The sequence below is a fragment of the Somniosus microcephalus genome, chromosome 7, assembly GCF_052327205.1.
Source record: "Somniosus microcephalus isolate GS21.2 chromosome 7, FLI_Smic_1.0, whole genome shotgun sequence".
Taxonomy (NCBI): domain Eukaryota; kingdom Metazoa; phylum Chordata; class Chondrichthyes; order Squaliformes; family Somniosidae; genus Somniosus; species Somniosus microcephalus.
The window spans coordinates 68,654,321-68,669,599 of NC_140993.1; the positions used below are offsets into that span (position 1 = coordinate 68,654,321).

Genomic DNA, 15,279 nt, shown 5'->3' on the forward strand with positions numbered 1-15,279 from the left:
CTCATTCAAAGTGGCCTGAGGTGATAAAGATGTCTTCAACCACTACGGAGAAAACGATTGCAGTCCTACGGACCATATTTGCCAGAAACGGGTTGCCAGAGCAGATCTGCCCTGATAATGGACCACAGTTTGTGTCCCATGAGTTCCAAAAATTCATGAAAAGGAATGGGGTAAGGCATTACACATCCGCCCCGTATCATCCAGCCACCAATGGATTAGCTGAGAGGTTCGTACAAACCTTTAAGAATGCGATAAAGGCCATGTGCGACGAGGAAATTCCACTACAGCATAAGATGGACAATTTCTTATTAGCCTACCGAAACGCGACACATGCAGTTACCAACCAGACCCCGGCCATGATGTTCTTTAACTGAAGGTTGAGATCTCGTCTGGACTTGCTCAGACCAAATGTGCGAAGAAATGTTGAGGACAAACAATTCCAGCACATCAACGAGAAGCCGACAAGGAGCTTCAATGTAGGGCAACCAGTCTTGACCCGGGACTATCGAACAGAGAAGTGGCAACCCGGAACGATATGTACAAGGCAGGGGCCATTAATGTACACAGTGGATGTCAGGGAGAACATTGTGAGACGCCACGTCGATCAGATCTTAGCATCACAGGAATGCGTCAACCCCATGTCTCGAGTACCTGGGGATGAACCCGACATACCGGTAGCATCTACTTCAGACCCAGTAGCAGTGGAACCCGATGAACTACCCAATGAAAAGGGGTCAGAATCGCCTCTGCACCAAGAACAAGAACCTCTGGAAAGGCGCTATCCCGAAAGGGTCAGGAAGCCGCCCCAAAGACTGAATCTATAAATGGACTTTTGTTATTGAATGTACATGTAAAAATGTAATTGTTATTTGAATATTAAGGGGGTATTATTAATCTATAAAGGGAGGAATTGTAGTGTATGTGCCTTTAAGTCAGAACTACTTTTTACAGCTCCTGTATACTGTAGTACCGGCAGTAACCACACCGGTATATAAGCTGTGCGCATGCCTCTGTACCCCAGTCTAGAGATTACCCTCCTCCAGTAAAGACCTGTTATTTGTTAATGTACAGCATCCTTGTGATTATTTATCCACTGAACCACGGATCTAACATCTGCCTCGACCACTTACTGGGGCAAAGCATTCCATGCTCCAATAAATGTAAGGAAATTTCTCGTCACTCACTTAATGATAATTCTAAAATGATGACCATTTGTCACTAACTCCCCAACCAGAAGAAATAGTCTTCCCCTATTCACTCTTCACAGTTTGAAAAAACTCCATTAAATCTCCTTCTCTGCTCAATTGGACACAGTCTCTGTTGATTACTATTGTTAGAGAAACCAGGTTGGAGCTGTTGTCTCTGCTAGGAATTACTTTTACAGATGTTTTTAGAGGGAATGATGCTCACAGACAACACACACGACAATGCACAATCTATGGGAGACCTCATGTTACAGTTATTGAGTCAGTTTGTGGGGAAATTAGACCCTGGGTCTTCCCTAAATTCCTAACAATGGTCTTGTTTTGAAGCTCAGCTAAAAGGCATTGCCTCTTCCACGACAAAGTATTACAAAGTATTTATAGCACAGAAATAAGCCATTCGACCCAAATGGTCCATGCCGGTGTTTATGCTCCATGTGAACCTCCTCCCACCCTTCTTCACCTAACCCCATCAATGACCTAACCCCATCAATGTATCCTTCCATTCCTTGCTGCCTTATCGAGCTTCTCCTTAACTGTATCTGTGCTGTTCGCCTCAACTACTCCCTGTGGTAGCGATTCCACATTCTAACCACTCTCTGGGTAAAGACGTTTCTCCTGAATTCCCTATTGGATTTATTAGTGACTATCTTATATTTATGGCCCTATGTTCTGGTCTTTCCCGCAAGTGGAAACATCTTCTCTACGTCTACCCTATCAAACCCTTTCATAATCTTAAAGACCTCTATCAGGTCACCCCTCAGTCTTCTTTTTTCTGGAGGAAAAAACGCCAGCCTGGTCAATCTTTCCTGATAGGTATAAACTCTCAGTTCTGGTATCACTTTAGTAAATCTTTTTTGCACCTTCTCCAGTGCCCCTATTTTTTTATAATATGGAGACCAGAACTGTTCACACTATTCCAAGTGTGGTCTAACCAAGGTTCCATACAAGTTTTACATTATGTCTCTGCTTTTCAATTCTATCCCTCTAGAAATGAACCATAATGCTTTGTTTGCTGTTTTATGGCCTTATTAACCTGTGTCACTACTTTTAGTGATTTGTGTATCTGTACCCCCAGATCCCTCTGTTCCTCTACCCCATTTAGACACTTACAGGGAAAAATTGGGTCGCACTCCCTTTGGGGCGCTAACTTCGCTGGGGCGCTACTTTTAGTGTCCCGAAAAAGTTAGCACCCCTGCGCCTGAAATTCAGTGGTAGTGCCCCAAGCAGGAGGCGGGTTACTACTGGAAGCGTTCCCCCTCCCTCTTGGGGCGCTCCAGCTCAATATCGCGGCGTTATGTACTGCAGCACCACGCGTACAGGCATGTCACGCCGCGGTACTGCAGGCCTTCCCCCCCTTATTAAAGTGGAGGGGCCTTGCGCAGCACGAACCGGGGCCCTGCTGGGCCACCAGGGAGCGGGGTGCCGGCAAAAGAGCCCGGCACTCAAGAGGAGTGCCAGGCTGCCTGATCGCGGCCGGCACCCCACGGGAGGAGGGCAGAGCGGGCAGGTGCTGGCAGGCAGCCAGCAAAATAAATGGCCGTCCGACACCTCCCCTTTAAATATCGCCGCCCCGGCCGCATGTACTCCCCCCTGACCCTGTCGGATATAGCGTCCGGTGGTGCGTCAGGGGGCATGACACAAGTTTGCGGCCAGGGCACTACAGATAGATGAATCTATTAGAAGACTAGTACTAATCATAACTATCTCATATGATGTAACCAGTACATCTTTGGAGATTTGAACTGATTTGTTGACATTCTACAAATATCGTCTGTTTCAACCGATTCTGCAAAACTGTCTTTTAACTACAAAATAGAATCCTGAATATAAAATGGGGACTTTAATTAAACCTTCCTGCTAGTGTTGCTAATAGCCATTTCATCCCAGGAAACAATCTAGTGAACCTTCATAGCACCCCCTCTAAGGCAAGTATATCCTTCCTTAGGTAAGGAGATCAAAACTGTACACAATACTCCAGGTGTGGTCTCACCAAAGCCCTATATAATTGCAGCAAGACTTCCTTACTATTATACTCCAACCCCCTTGCAATAAAGGCCAACATACCATTTGCCATCCTAATTGCTTGCTGTACCTGCATGTTAGCTTTGAGTGATTTGTGTACAAGGACCCACAAATCCCTCTGCATACCAACATTTACTAGTCTTTCACCTTTTAAAAAATATTCTGCTTTTCCATTCTTCCTACCAAAGTGGATAAATTCACACTTTCCCACATTATAATCCATCTGCCACCTTCTTGCCCAATCACTTAACTGGTCTATATCCCTTTACAGTCTCTTTGCGTCCTCCTCACAGCTAACTTTTCCTCCTAGCTTTGTATCATCAGTTACACTCAGTTCCCTCATCTAAGTCATTGATATAGGTTGTAAATAGCTGAGGCCCAAGCACTGATCCTTGCAGCATCCCACTAGTTACACCCTGCCATCCCAAAAATGATCCATTTATTCCTATTCTCTGTTTTCTGTCCGTTACCCAATCTTCAATCCATGCCAATACATTAACCCCAATCCCATGAGCACTAATCTTGTGTAACAACTGTTTGTGTGGCACCTTATTGAATGCTTTCTGAAAATCCAAATATACCACATCCACTTGTTCTCCCTTATCTACCCTGCTAGTTACACTCTCAGAAAACTCTAATAGATTTGTTAAACATGATTTCCCTTTCATAAAACCGTGTTGACTCTGCCTAATCATATTGTAATTTTCCAAGTGCCCTGTCACCACACCCTTAATAATAGATTCTAGCATTTTCCCTACTATTGATGCCAGAATAACTTTCTTGAACAGTGGGGTTGTGGCGACACGCCACCTCTGGACATAATCCGCTCACGGCGGCACGGACAGTTTAAGCAGACGCCCCCAGCCGGGGGCCCTTTCCTCCAGCAACTTGTTTCCCGCAGGGACAGGCTGCCGGGAGCACTTCCTGTCTGGGGAGTATTTAAGTGGATGCACGGGCTTTTCCAGTTCCTCTTTGCCATGAGGTAGAATAAAAGCAGTTGTGTTTTACTAGCTCTGGTCTCGACTCCCATGTTTGCCGCGGTATCTCAACACTGGTGACCCCGACGCTCAGGACGAATCCTAAGCTAGCATGGCGGAAACAAACACAGTCACGGTGAAACTACCGGACTTTTGGGAGAACCTGGCCGAAGCCTGGTTTGTTCAAGCTGAGTCCAGATTCCGGCTGAAACACATTACAGTCGACGCCACAAAGTACGACTACCTCGTCTCCTCTCTCACCTACGCCACAGTCCCCAAGGTTTGGGCAGCGCTGCAGGATCCACCACCGGAAGGCAAGTACGAACATTTGAAGGCTGCGCTCCTTAAAAAATTTCAAACGTCCTCTTACCAGCGCAACTGCCAACTCCTTGACCTCCCCGGCCTTGGTGACGCTTCACCCTCGGATCTGCTTTCCCACATGCTGTCCCTCTCGGACGACAAAAACATCGGCGCCCTCTTTCGCACGCTTTTCATTCGGCAGCTCCCCGCCAGCATCCGCCCGCTCATTGTGGAGTCTGGCTCCAGGGACCTGAATGACATAGCCGAAAAGGCTGACCGGCTGCTCTCTGCACAGTCCGCTCGCGACGTCGCGCCCGACCTCACGGCAACGACCACGCAGGCTTCCCGGCCCACTAGGCCCGACCACCCTACCACTCCAGGTCACTGCTACTACCACACCCGTTTTGGCGCTAGGGCCCAACGCTGCACGCCTCCGTGTACTTTCAAAGCCCCCCCCGCACCGGCCCCTGCGATGGCCACGGGGCAAAAGGGGCCTCTACTGTACGTCACCGACGACAGAACCAACCGCCGATTTCTGTGCGACACAGGGGCCCAGCACAGCATCACCCCCGCCTCCGCCCTCGAAATCCAACGCGGCACACGGGGTATCATGCTGGCCGCAGCCAATGGCTCTGACATCTGCACATATGGCACCCGCATGGTCACGCTCGACCTCGCGGGCCAGCGCTACTGCTGGGAGTTCCTCACAGCCAAGGTCCTCTGCCCACTCATCGGCGCCGACTTCCTACGCGCCCACGGCCTCCTTGTCGACATTCCGAGGCACCGCCTCGTCGACATCAACACCATGGCCCCCATCCCTGGCGCATTCACCCCGGCCCGTTCGGCCGGCCTGACGACCTACTGCCTCGCCAGAGCCACGGACAACTACTCGGCACTCCTAGCCGAGTTTCCCGCCCTCACTAACCCGACCTTTTCGGCCAAAGCCGCCAAACACGGGGTGGAGCACTATATCCCCACCACCGGCCCCCCAGTTTCTGCCCACGCCCGCAGACTCAACCCGGCCAAGCTGGAAATCGCGCGGGCCGAGTTCACCACCATGGAACAACTCGGCATCATCCGCCGCTCCAGCAGCCCTTGGGCCTCACCCCTCCACATCGCCCCCAAGCCCGGCGGAGGCTGGCGCCCTTGCGGGGACTACCGCCGCCTCAACGACGCCACCACCCCCAACCGATACCCGGTGCCACACATCCAGGACTTCTCAGCCCGACTGGCCGGACGAACCGTCTTTTCCAAGGTCGACCTGGTGCGCGGTTACCACCAAGTCCCCGTACACCCCGCGGACATCCCCAAAACGGCCGTCATCACCCCATTCGGCCTGTTCGAGTTCCTGAGGATGCCCTTCGGCCTCAAGAATGCAGCCCAGGCTTTCCAGCGCCTTATGGACTCAGTCCTCCGGGACCTGAACTTCCTATTCGTCTATCTAGACGACATTCTCGTGGCCAGCTCCTCCAAACAGGAACACCTCGAACACCTTCACATCCTGTTCGGGCGCCTAGCCCAACACGGGCTCATCCTCAGCCCGGCGAAGTGCCAATTCGGCCTAACCGAGATCGATTTTCTTGGTCACCACATCACCCCTGCTGGGGCCGTCCCCCTGCCCAACAAGGTGCAGGCCGTCCAGCAATTCCCCCGCCCCACAACCATTAAGGGCCTCCAGGAGTTCCTCGGGATGGTGAACTTCTACAACAGGTTCATCCCCAGAGCTGCAGCCCTCATGAAGCCCCTATACGACTCCCTCCGAGGTAAATCCAGCAAGATGGACGTAGCCTGGACCACTGACACGTCAGCCGCCTTCGACGCCACCAAAAACGCGCTCGCCGACGCCACCCTGCTCGCGCACCCGAGGGCCGATGCCCGGGTCACGCTCACCACCGACGCCTCCGACCACGCGGTCGGAGCCATGTTCGAGCAGTGGGTCAGTGGCGCGTGGCAGCCACTTGCCTTCTACAGCCGCCAACTGCGCCCCCCGGAGGTCAAATACTCCACTTTCGACCGCGAGCTTCTCGCGCTCCACCTGTCGGTCCGCCATTTCAGGTTCCTCCTGGAGGGCCGCCCCTTTACCACGTACGTGGACCACAAGCCGCTCACATACGCGATGGCCAAGCACACCGAACCCTGGTCCGCTAGGCAGCAACGCCAGCTCGCGGCCGTGTCCAAGTTTACTACGGACATCCAGCACATCTCCGGTAGAGACAACATTGTCGCCGACTGCCTTTCCCGTCCCGCCATCTGCGCGAATCACCTCGCGGTCGACTATGCGCAACTAGCAGCGGCCCAGCTCACGGACCCAGACCTCCTCTCGGCGGCTACCAGCCTGCCAGGGCTACGCCTAGCCAAGGTCATGCACGGGCCCGAAGCCACGGCAGTCACTTGCGACGTCTCACTCGGCCAACCCAGGCCGATCGTCCCTGCAACCTGGCGCCGCCGCATCTTCGACGCGCTCCACGGGCTCTCCCACCTGGGTTCCCGCACATCCATCAAACTCCTCTCCCAGCGCTTCGTCTGGCGTGGCCTCAGCAGAGATGTTCGGACTTGGGCCACCTCCTGCCTTGCCTGCCAACGGGCTAAGGTACAGCTGCACACAAAAGCACCCCTGGGAGACTTCGAGGTACCCAGCCGCCGCTTCGACCACGTACACGTCGACATCGTCGGTCCTCTGCCGCCATCGCAAGGCCAAACTTATCTCCTCACGATGGTCGACCGCTACACACGCTGGCCTGAGGCAGTGCCGCTGACCTCCACCACCACAGCCGACATCGCCAGGGCGTTCGTTAACACCTGGGTTGCGAGGTTCGGCGTACCGGCCGACATAACCTCCGACAGAGGCGCCCAGTTCACCTCCGAACTCTGGACGGCCACAGCACGCAACCTCGGGGTGACGCTCCACCGAACCACGGCGTACCACCCGCAGGCCAACGGGCTTTGTGAACGCTTCCACAGGTCACTCAAGGCCTCACTCCGCGCCGGCCTGCAGGACAGTACCTGGACTGACCGCCTACCATGGGTGCTACTAGGCCTACGCACCGCGGTCAAGGAAGACCTCCAGTCCTCGACAGCGGAGTTAGTCTACGGACAACCGCTGCGCGTCCCAGGCGAATTCCTTCCGGAGGCTACCACGCCTTGGTCGGCCGAACAGCAGCGGCTCAACTCTTTCTCTTCCGCTCAGCAGTTCGCCCCACTTCCGGTCAACCGACACGGCGAACTCGCACCTCACGTCCCGCCAAATTTACAGCAGGCGCGCTTCGTCTTCGTGCGACACGACGCGCACCGCGGGCCCCTGCGACCCCCGTACGACGGACCATACGAGGTACTACAAACTGGGGACAAGGTCTTCAAGCTGCGACTCGGCGACAGGGTCGACACAGTCTCCATCGGCCGGCTCAAACCAGCACACACAGAACCAGGGGAACAGGTCCCCGTGGCCCGGCCTCCAACTAGAGGCCGTCCCGCCAGCAAGCCAGCACAGCTGGCGGCGAACCGCCCGGCCCCACCAACTAGACCGGCGACCACTCAGAGCCGCTGCGGCAGAACCATCAGACCACCGTCACGACTCGTCCACTCCTCCTAAGCGGATTCTGGGGGGAGCTCTGTGGCGACACACCACCTCTGGACATAATCCACTCACGGCGGCACGGACAGTTTAAGCAGACACCCCCAGCCAGGGGCCCTTTCCTCCAGCAACTTGTTTCCCGCAGGGACAGGCTGCCGGGAGCACTTCCTGTCTGGGGAGTATTTAAGTGGATGCGCGGGCTTTTCCAGTTCCTCTTTGCCATGAGGTAGAATAAAAGCAGTTGTGTTTTACTAGCTCTGGTCTCGACTCCCACGTTTGCCGCGGTATCTCAACAGGGTTACATTTGCTACTTTCCAATCCACGGGGACCATTATAGAATCTAGGGAATTCTGGAAGATCAAAACCAATGTATCCACTATCTCTGCAGCCGCCTCTTTCAAAACCCTAGGGTGTAGGTCATCAGGCCCAGGGGATTTGTTGGCTTTTAGACCCATTAATATCTCCAATACTATTTCTTTACTAATATTAATTACTTTAAGTTCCTTGGTTAACCACAATTTCTGGTATATTCTTTGTGTCTTCTACAGTGAAGACAGACACAAAATATGTATTGAACGTCTCTGCCATTTCCTTATTCCCCATTATAATTTCTCCTGTCTTTGCCTCTAAGGGACCAGTGTTTGCTTTCACTAATCTCTTCCTTTTTGCATACTTATCAAAGCTCTTACAATTTGTTTTTATTTTTCTTGCTAGTTTACTCTATCTATTTAGATTTATCTCTACAGCGGCCCTCACTTCCTTTTTTTAATATTATACATTCGGACAAAAAAATCATTGACACATTGCACAGCAAGCAAAGTTGTAAAGCAAATTAACCCCCAAATACTACTATAGCCTAACAAATTATCCCCTGAAGTTGAAAGATCCTCCAGCATTCATTATCTATCTTATGAATAATTCTGACTAAGTAGTATTTCTGTATATTCATAAAAATAAGTACAAGGTGAGCAAAGCTTGCCAATGAGATCAAATTTGCAGTAAGGAACTTGGCAGGGTGGTACTTCCGCATACCACTTTGACCCACCACTGACACTGACCCAAATCCCAAGGATAGAGTTGTTTAATATTCGGGGTGGACGTCCGCAAATGTAGTGGTTCTCCCCCCACTGAAGTTGTGGATCTCGTAGTGCCAAAGTCTTAATCGGGCCTAAAACATAATCATCAGGGAATAGAGGGGCAGCTTGGTTAAGGTATTATCTCTCGATTTTTATAAACAGAAAATGCTGGAAATACTCAGCAGGTCAAGCATCATCTGTAGAGAGAGAAACCGAGTTAACGGGCTTGATTTTGCCAGTGCTCAGAGTGCGGATTTGGAGGTGGGTCAGCTGTAAAAATAGCAAAGATTGACAGCGGGTAGGTCTGTCAGCAGAGAACTGACCTGACATCAAGCGGCAGGGGAGACAATTGAGATCATTAAATGGCTTGTTAAGAGCCAATTTAATGGTATGTTGAGACTTCCTTCCAATTTTACATGCTCCCCCACAGGTTACCCACTGCTCGTGTGTTGAGTCTGCTCTGATGTATCTGATAAGCAGAGAGCTGCAGAAGTGGTGTAAAGGATGCCATGTTGCAGATGGTCAGTTTCAGAGCACAGAAACTGTTGGTTACTGCATTTGTAAGACATATAGGGGTAAAAATTCGGTTGCTTTGCGCCTCCCGTTAGCACCCTCACAGGGTGCTAATGTGGCGCAAAGCAACTAGCGCCTGGGCGCGGCACCACCCACGCCCCCCGCAAAATTCAGCAGGAGGTTAGCGACGGCGGTAACCGTTAGCGCCCCACGGTGCTGCGTTGCCAGCGATGACATCATCACCATGTGCAGCGCCTCGCTCGCTCCCCAGCTGCGATCTTCGGGAGCGCCCCCTGACTTACCGCCGGGCGCTATGTCCGACGGGGTCAGGGGGGCCTACCCACAGCCGGGGAGGCGCTATTTAAAGGCGAGGTGCGGGGCAGCTATTTTTGTTGCTGGCCGCCTGCCAGCACCTGCCTGTGCTCCCGTCCCCAGCCTCCTGAACCCCCCCAACCCCCGCAGAGTGCTGGCTGCACTCCAAGAGCCCGGTACTTCTCTTGAGTGCCAGGCTCTTTTGCCGGTACTCCCGATCCCCGGGGGCCCTTTAAGAAGGGGAGGAAGGCCTGCGATATTCCCTGCTTCCATTAGCGCCCCGCTTCCCTCTTGGGGCGCTACCACTCAATTTCCATCGTGGGAGCGCTAATTTTTCCAGTGTGCTAAAAGAAGCACCCCAGCGAAGTTAGCGCCCCAAAGGGGGTGCTACTCAATTTTTAGCCCATAGAGATTTCTTTAGCTTGCAAGTGTTTGTCCACTGTCACCTCATTGGAACAACCTCTCTCACCATTGACAGATCGCTTCTGTCATCTCACCTGCAGCTGACATCTATTGCAGCAACATCAGTGCCCTAGAAATTATCTCACCTTGCTCCTCTGATTCCTTCCATGCTCCACCCCAACACCAACATCACTAGGCACACCAGCAGCACCAACAACAACACCAACCTTCTCCGACATCACCTGATGCTGCACAGGACATCAGCCCCTGACAACATTTCTGCCCGGGAAGCCAGCAATGGCATCACCATGGCCAGATTTACACCACTTGACTCTGTAAACCCTGGCTGCCACATGATGCACCAGGTTGACACCCTCCAACACTAGCACCGTAAAGCATTCCTTTAATGTCCAAGCCATTCCATGCACACTCATCACTATAGTGGCGGGGGGCGGGGGTGGGGGGGAGTTATGTCTCAACATTCACTGGAACTCAGTAAGAAACTTCTTATGGAGGGAGCCATTGGAGAGCCTGGGTGCAACCGTCCACCTTTGTGCAGTGCTTGTCAGTGTTTGCAGCACCTCAATGCTGTCAAACACTGACAGAACAACTGTCAAGCTCAATGTGGCCATGGTCCCTTTAAGGAAACCGGCTGATGACACGTCATGAAATGACATCATCAGACCCGCTTCCTGTTAATTGGCCAGGAAGCCCGCAGGGCGGGCTTAACAAGGCCAATCAAGGGAAAATCCCTTTGACAGCGTGGCTGCAGCCGGAAGCTGGATCGGAAACCCACTACAGCTATCCCGCCACCATCCCGACACCGCTGAGAAAATCCAGCCCAACGTTTCAGGTCGGAATTGGAAAATGTTGCAGATGTAATAGGTTTTAAGCAAGCACAGAGGCAGGGAAGGGGGAGGAAAGAACAAAAGGGAAGGTGTGTGCTAGGATGGAAGGTAGGTGTGATTTAAATGACAAAAGGGATGACAGTGCAAGGCAAATGGGGCTGGTAATGGGGTAAGTAAAGAAACAAAAGTTGAGTCTCGAGGAGCTGAGTAATTACCAGCACTTGCTGTCTGAAAAAATGTGAGTGGTGGTTATGGTCTGAATTTGTTGAGCTTGTTGTTGAATCCGGAAGGCTGTAAAGTGCCTAATTAAAAGATGAGGTGCTGTTCCTCAAACTTCCATTGAACATCATTGGAACAGTGTAGGAGGCCAAGGGCAGAGAGGTCAAAGTGGGAGTGGCGCGGAGAATGGCAGTTGACTGGAAGCACAGGGTCATGCTTGCAGTCTGAATGGAGGTGTTAAACAAAGTGATCACCCAATCTGCGTTTGGTCTCCCCAGTGTAGAAGGGACTGCATCATGAGCAGTGAATACAGTATATTGAATTGAAAGAAGTACAAATAAATCACTGTTTCATGCTCCGAGACTTAGCTGTCTTTGAAAGGATGCTAGCTTTATTTAGCTTTTTTTTGTTTGCATTTAAACTGATGTTTCACAAAGGGCACTGGACAGTGGGAAGGGAGGAGGTGCAAGGGTTTTTCAATGTTGTTCCTTGTTTTTCCTCGTTGTTCCTTGTTTGGGGCCTTCTATAGGCCCATAAAGGGACCTAGGCCTGTTCTCAGCAGATATAGGTCCTGCAGACCCTTTTAGGGTGCTTTGGATGGAATTGCTGGAGAAGTTCAGGAATGCTCCCAAACACGCCTCCAAGATCGCTCAATTCCTAGGCTTTCAGCTTTAATGGAGAAGTTTTTAATCAGTGTCTTTTCATGTTCCATAGCTGCAGCAGAAGCGGAAAAAAAGAATGAGATTCCTACTGTCTCCGCGAAAGTTCCTGCTGATGGAGCCAAGAAAGAGGTCAAAAAGAAGGAGGGGCAGAAGAAGGACAGCGCTAAAGGGGACAAGGATGGATCAAAGGGTGAAACAAAGGATCAAGCCAATAAAAAAGGAGGACAGAAAGGGGCAGGACAGAAAGGGGCAGGACAAAAAGGGGCAGGAGCAAAAGGTGGTGGGAAGTCTGATGGTAAGGGAGCTGGTAATGCCAAAAGTGGTGGGAAGGCAGGAGCGAATGCCAAGGGAGGACCAAAGAAAGCTCCTGCTAAAAAACCTTCATAGTTCTGTACTGGACAATACAATATTTGTGGGATTGAGTTGGGCAGTATGTTTGTACACTGACATTTCAACCTCTGGAGCGTGGCTTCAAATTCAACCTCAGAAAGAAGGAGCAAAGGTCAGATCTCTGCTTCAGCTCTTAAAGGATGTGAACTTTGACATAAACTTGTGGGAAGCCAGTGTGGGAAAGGAACATATTCACACTGGTGCAGAAGGTATTAGAGATATGTTAGGGTTGAGGTCTGAGGTAAATATTCAGGGAAATGTTAAGGGAGCACGCTTTTCCTTAAGCTCAGTAACGTGCAAACAAACTAGGGTAATTCATCCAGCTTACCGCTTGAGAAGGTTGGTACGGGTTTGATATAATTGAGAAGTTTTTCCAAGTTTTCTGTCCTTTTCTAAAGTTTTAAATAATTTCAATTTTTGCTATTACTTGAAGTTCTACTTGCATAAATTCTGGACTTTCAATAACCATTGAATCGTCAATGTCACCAGGTTCTGTTTCTTTCATTCAAGGGCATAGTCAATGGAAGCTGTTGCTTGCACAGTGACAGTCTTGACTTCTAAAGATGAATCAGAGTCAAACTTTACAAAAGAGACAACAGTGCATTAACTCTTTGTTGTAATTTAGCCCCACATACAAAAATGTAAAAGTAAAGGAACCAGGCACAACCAGTTCAATCAGGTTCCTTTCAGCCTCCATATTAACTATTTAAAAAACAACTTGCATTTATATAGTGCAGAGGAATGGGAGGTTGGAAATGGTGAGCATTGGGCTCAGAAGTTGCAGTTGAGTGGTCTGGACCTCAGATGTGGACATGCTGGGGCTGTGGAAGGAGGGTCAAGAGAACAGGTGGTGGGTCTGATGGAAGGGATGAGTCTGTTGAGGACTCGGGAAGAGATGGAGAGAAGCTATAAAGGGTTGTGAGGTCAGAGCTGTGGAAGGGAGCGATCTGGGGCTGGAGGAGGCTGAGACAGGTGAACAGATTTTAGTGACAAAGAAATCATCTGGCATCAGATGTGAGAGCTGTGGAGGGAACTTGGAGGAGGCAATTTGTACTGGAGAAAAGGAGTTTCTGATTACACTCAACCCTTAGTGATGATCTTGGAGTCATAAGATGACAGAGACAGACAATGGCCTAAAATTTCAATGGCACTACACCTGTTTTACAGGCACAAAACAGGCACCTAAAGGTCCAATATGGCTGGTGATGTGCACGCGTTCATTCCATGCTGGAAGTGCATCACCCGTTATATTGGACACTTAATTTTCTGTTTTACACCTGTTTGCATCTGTAACTGGTGTTAGACCCATTGCATATGCAAATCTGGAGTCTAACGCCTGTTTCAGGTCTTTGCCAAATTGGTCTGCGAATGACCGCGATATGCAGCGCTCATGCTGCGGTCAGCTTCTTCAAATGTTCAGCTGTCAAACCAGCGATCCTTAAAGGGACCACTGGAGGCTGCCATCTGAAAGGTTCATGTTTTTTACTTACTTTAATGTGGAGGCGGGAGAAGCAGTTCCCCCTCACGATTGCCTCCCCTCCCCAGGATTCTCATGGGTCTGTCGGCTGGCGTCCAAGCCAGTCGATTTTGCTGTACCCCCCATGGTGCCTCTGGGGCTGCGAATGGTGCCCACAGCTCATTGGTACTATCCTAATTAGCAGGCAGACCAAGTCCCCATGGTCCGGCTGCCATCCTCGTTAAGTGCCTGCGTTGCACCAGGATCACACCCCAATCAAACACAAATCAATTTCTGAGTCAATATTTTTCAAGTGATCAAGCCAGACCAGGCCAGTGATACGCTATGTGGGCTCAAGCCCATGATCTTTGGATTTGGAGATTTGAAGATGGGTGTTGTACCTGAAGAACAAGGGGGTGGAAGACAATAACGTTTCTGACAGAGATGAGAACATCAGAATTGTAGGTAAGGGAGCTGTTGAGTGGATTGATAAGGGCAGGAGCAGAGTGCCAGGTAGAGGCAAGAAAAGAGGAAACTGGGAACTGAAAGTGAGCCAGGAGGTAGTCCTCAGGGTGGGAGAAGGTAAGCTGGATGGATCTTTTTAGGAGCCAAGTCAGTTCCAAGGTCGATTGACAAGAAAGGTTGAAACCGAATCGAACTCTGTTAGATTTAGCAATCTGATGCCTCAGCCATGGAGCTATGCAGTACTCCAGGTCCCTGTTGACAATTGATCAGCAAGCCTGGTTCATTGATGGACTTGCTATCTATTAAAAGGAATGGATGGAAAATCACATGCTGTGGGAGTCGATACCCTGATTTGGGCTCACGGTGGACGGTAGAATCGACCTTCATTTTGTCTCCGACTTTCTTAGCCGCTCGACGTACTTTTCTTTAAATGTTGCTTGAAAACAGCCTCATCATTTGTTGCTACATTGCTTCTTTTTATTTACTTGTAATGACGATGAGGTAAATTCGCCTTCGTCTGTAACTCAGGTTTTGTCATCTGGGGCCCAGGGAGTAGGCCCGTGTCTTGGTGAGTTCTACAAGTGCACTGATATAAATGTAGAACCAACTGTAAATAAACACCAACAGGTACCATCAGTGTCAAATCATTGCCTTATAGATGCACAGTATAGACAACACACTCTACAAATGCTTTCTCCAGTTCTGACAAAAGGTTACAGACCTGAAACATTAACTCTGTTTCTCTCTCCACAGAGGCTGCTTGACCTGCTGAGTATTTGCAGCATTTTCTCTTTTTATTTCAGATTTCCAGCATCTGCAGTATTTTGCTTTTGTATGAGGAGAGGGGTACAGGGTAAATGG

At 50.5% G+C, this 15,279-nt stretch overlaps 1 protein-coding gene across 1 annotated transcript in view; it reads left to right on the plus strand.

Annotated features, from left to right (window-relative positions):
• Positions 1–15,049, plus strand: part of LOC147114688 (transmembrane inner ear expressed protein-like) — a 271,053-nt gene extending 256,004 nt beyond the window's left edge. The window contains exon 4 of the mRNA XM_085992538.1: positions 12,160–15,049. Coding sequence (XP_085848664.1) covers positions 12,160–12,494 — 335 coding nt within the window. The 3' untranslated portion in view covers positions 12,495–15,049. The remainder of the gene's footprint in view (positions 1–12,159) is intronic.
• Positions 15,050–15,279: the final 230 nt, after the last annotated feature.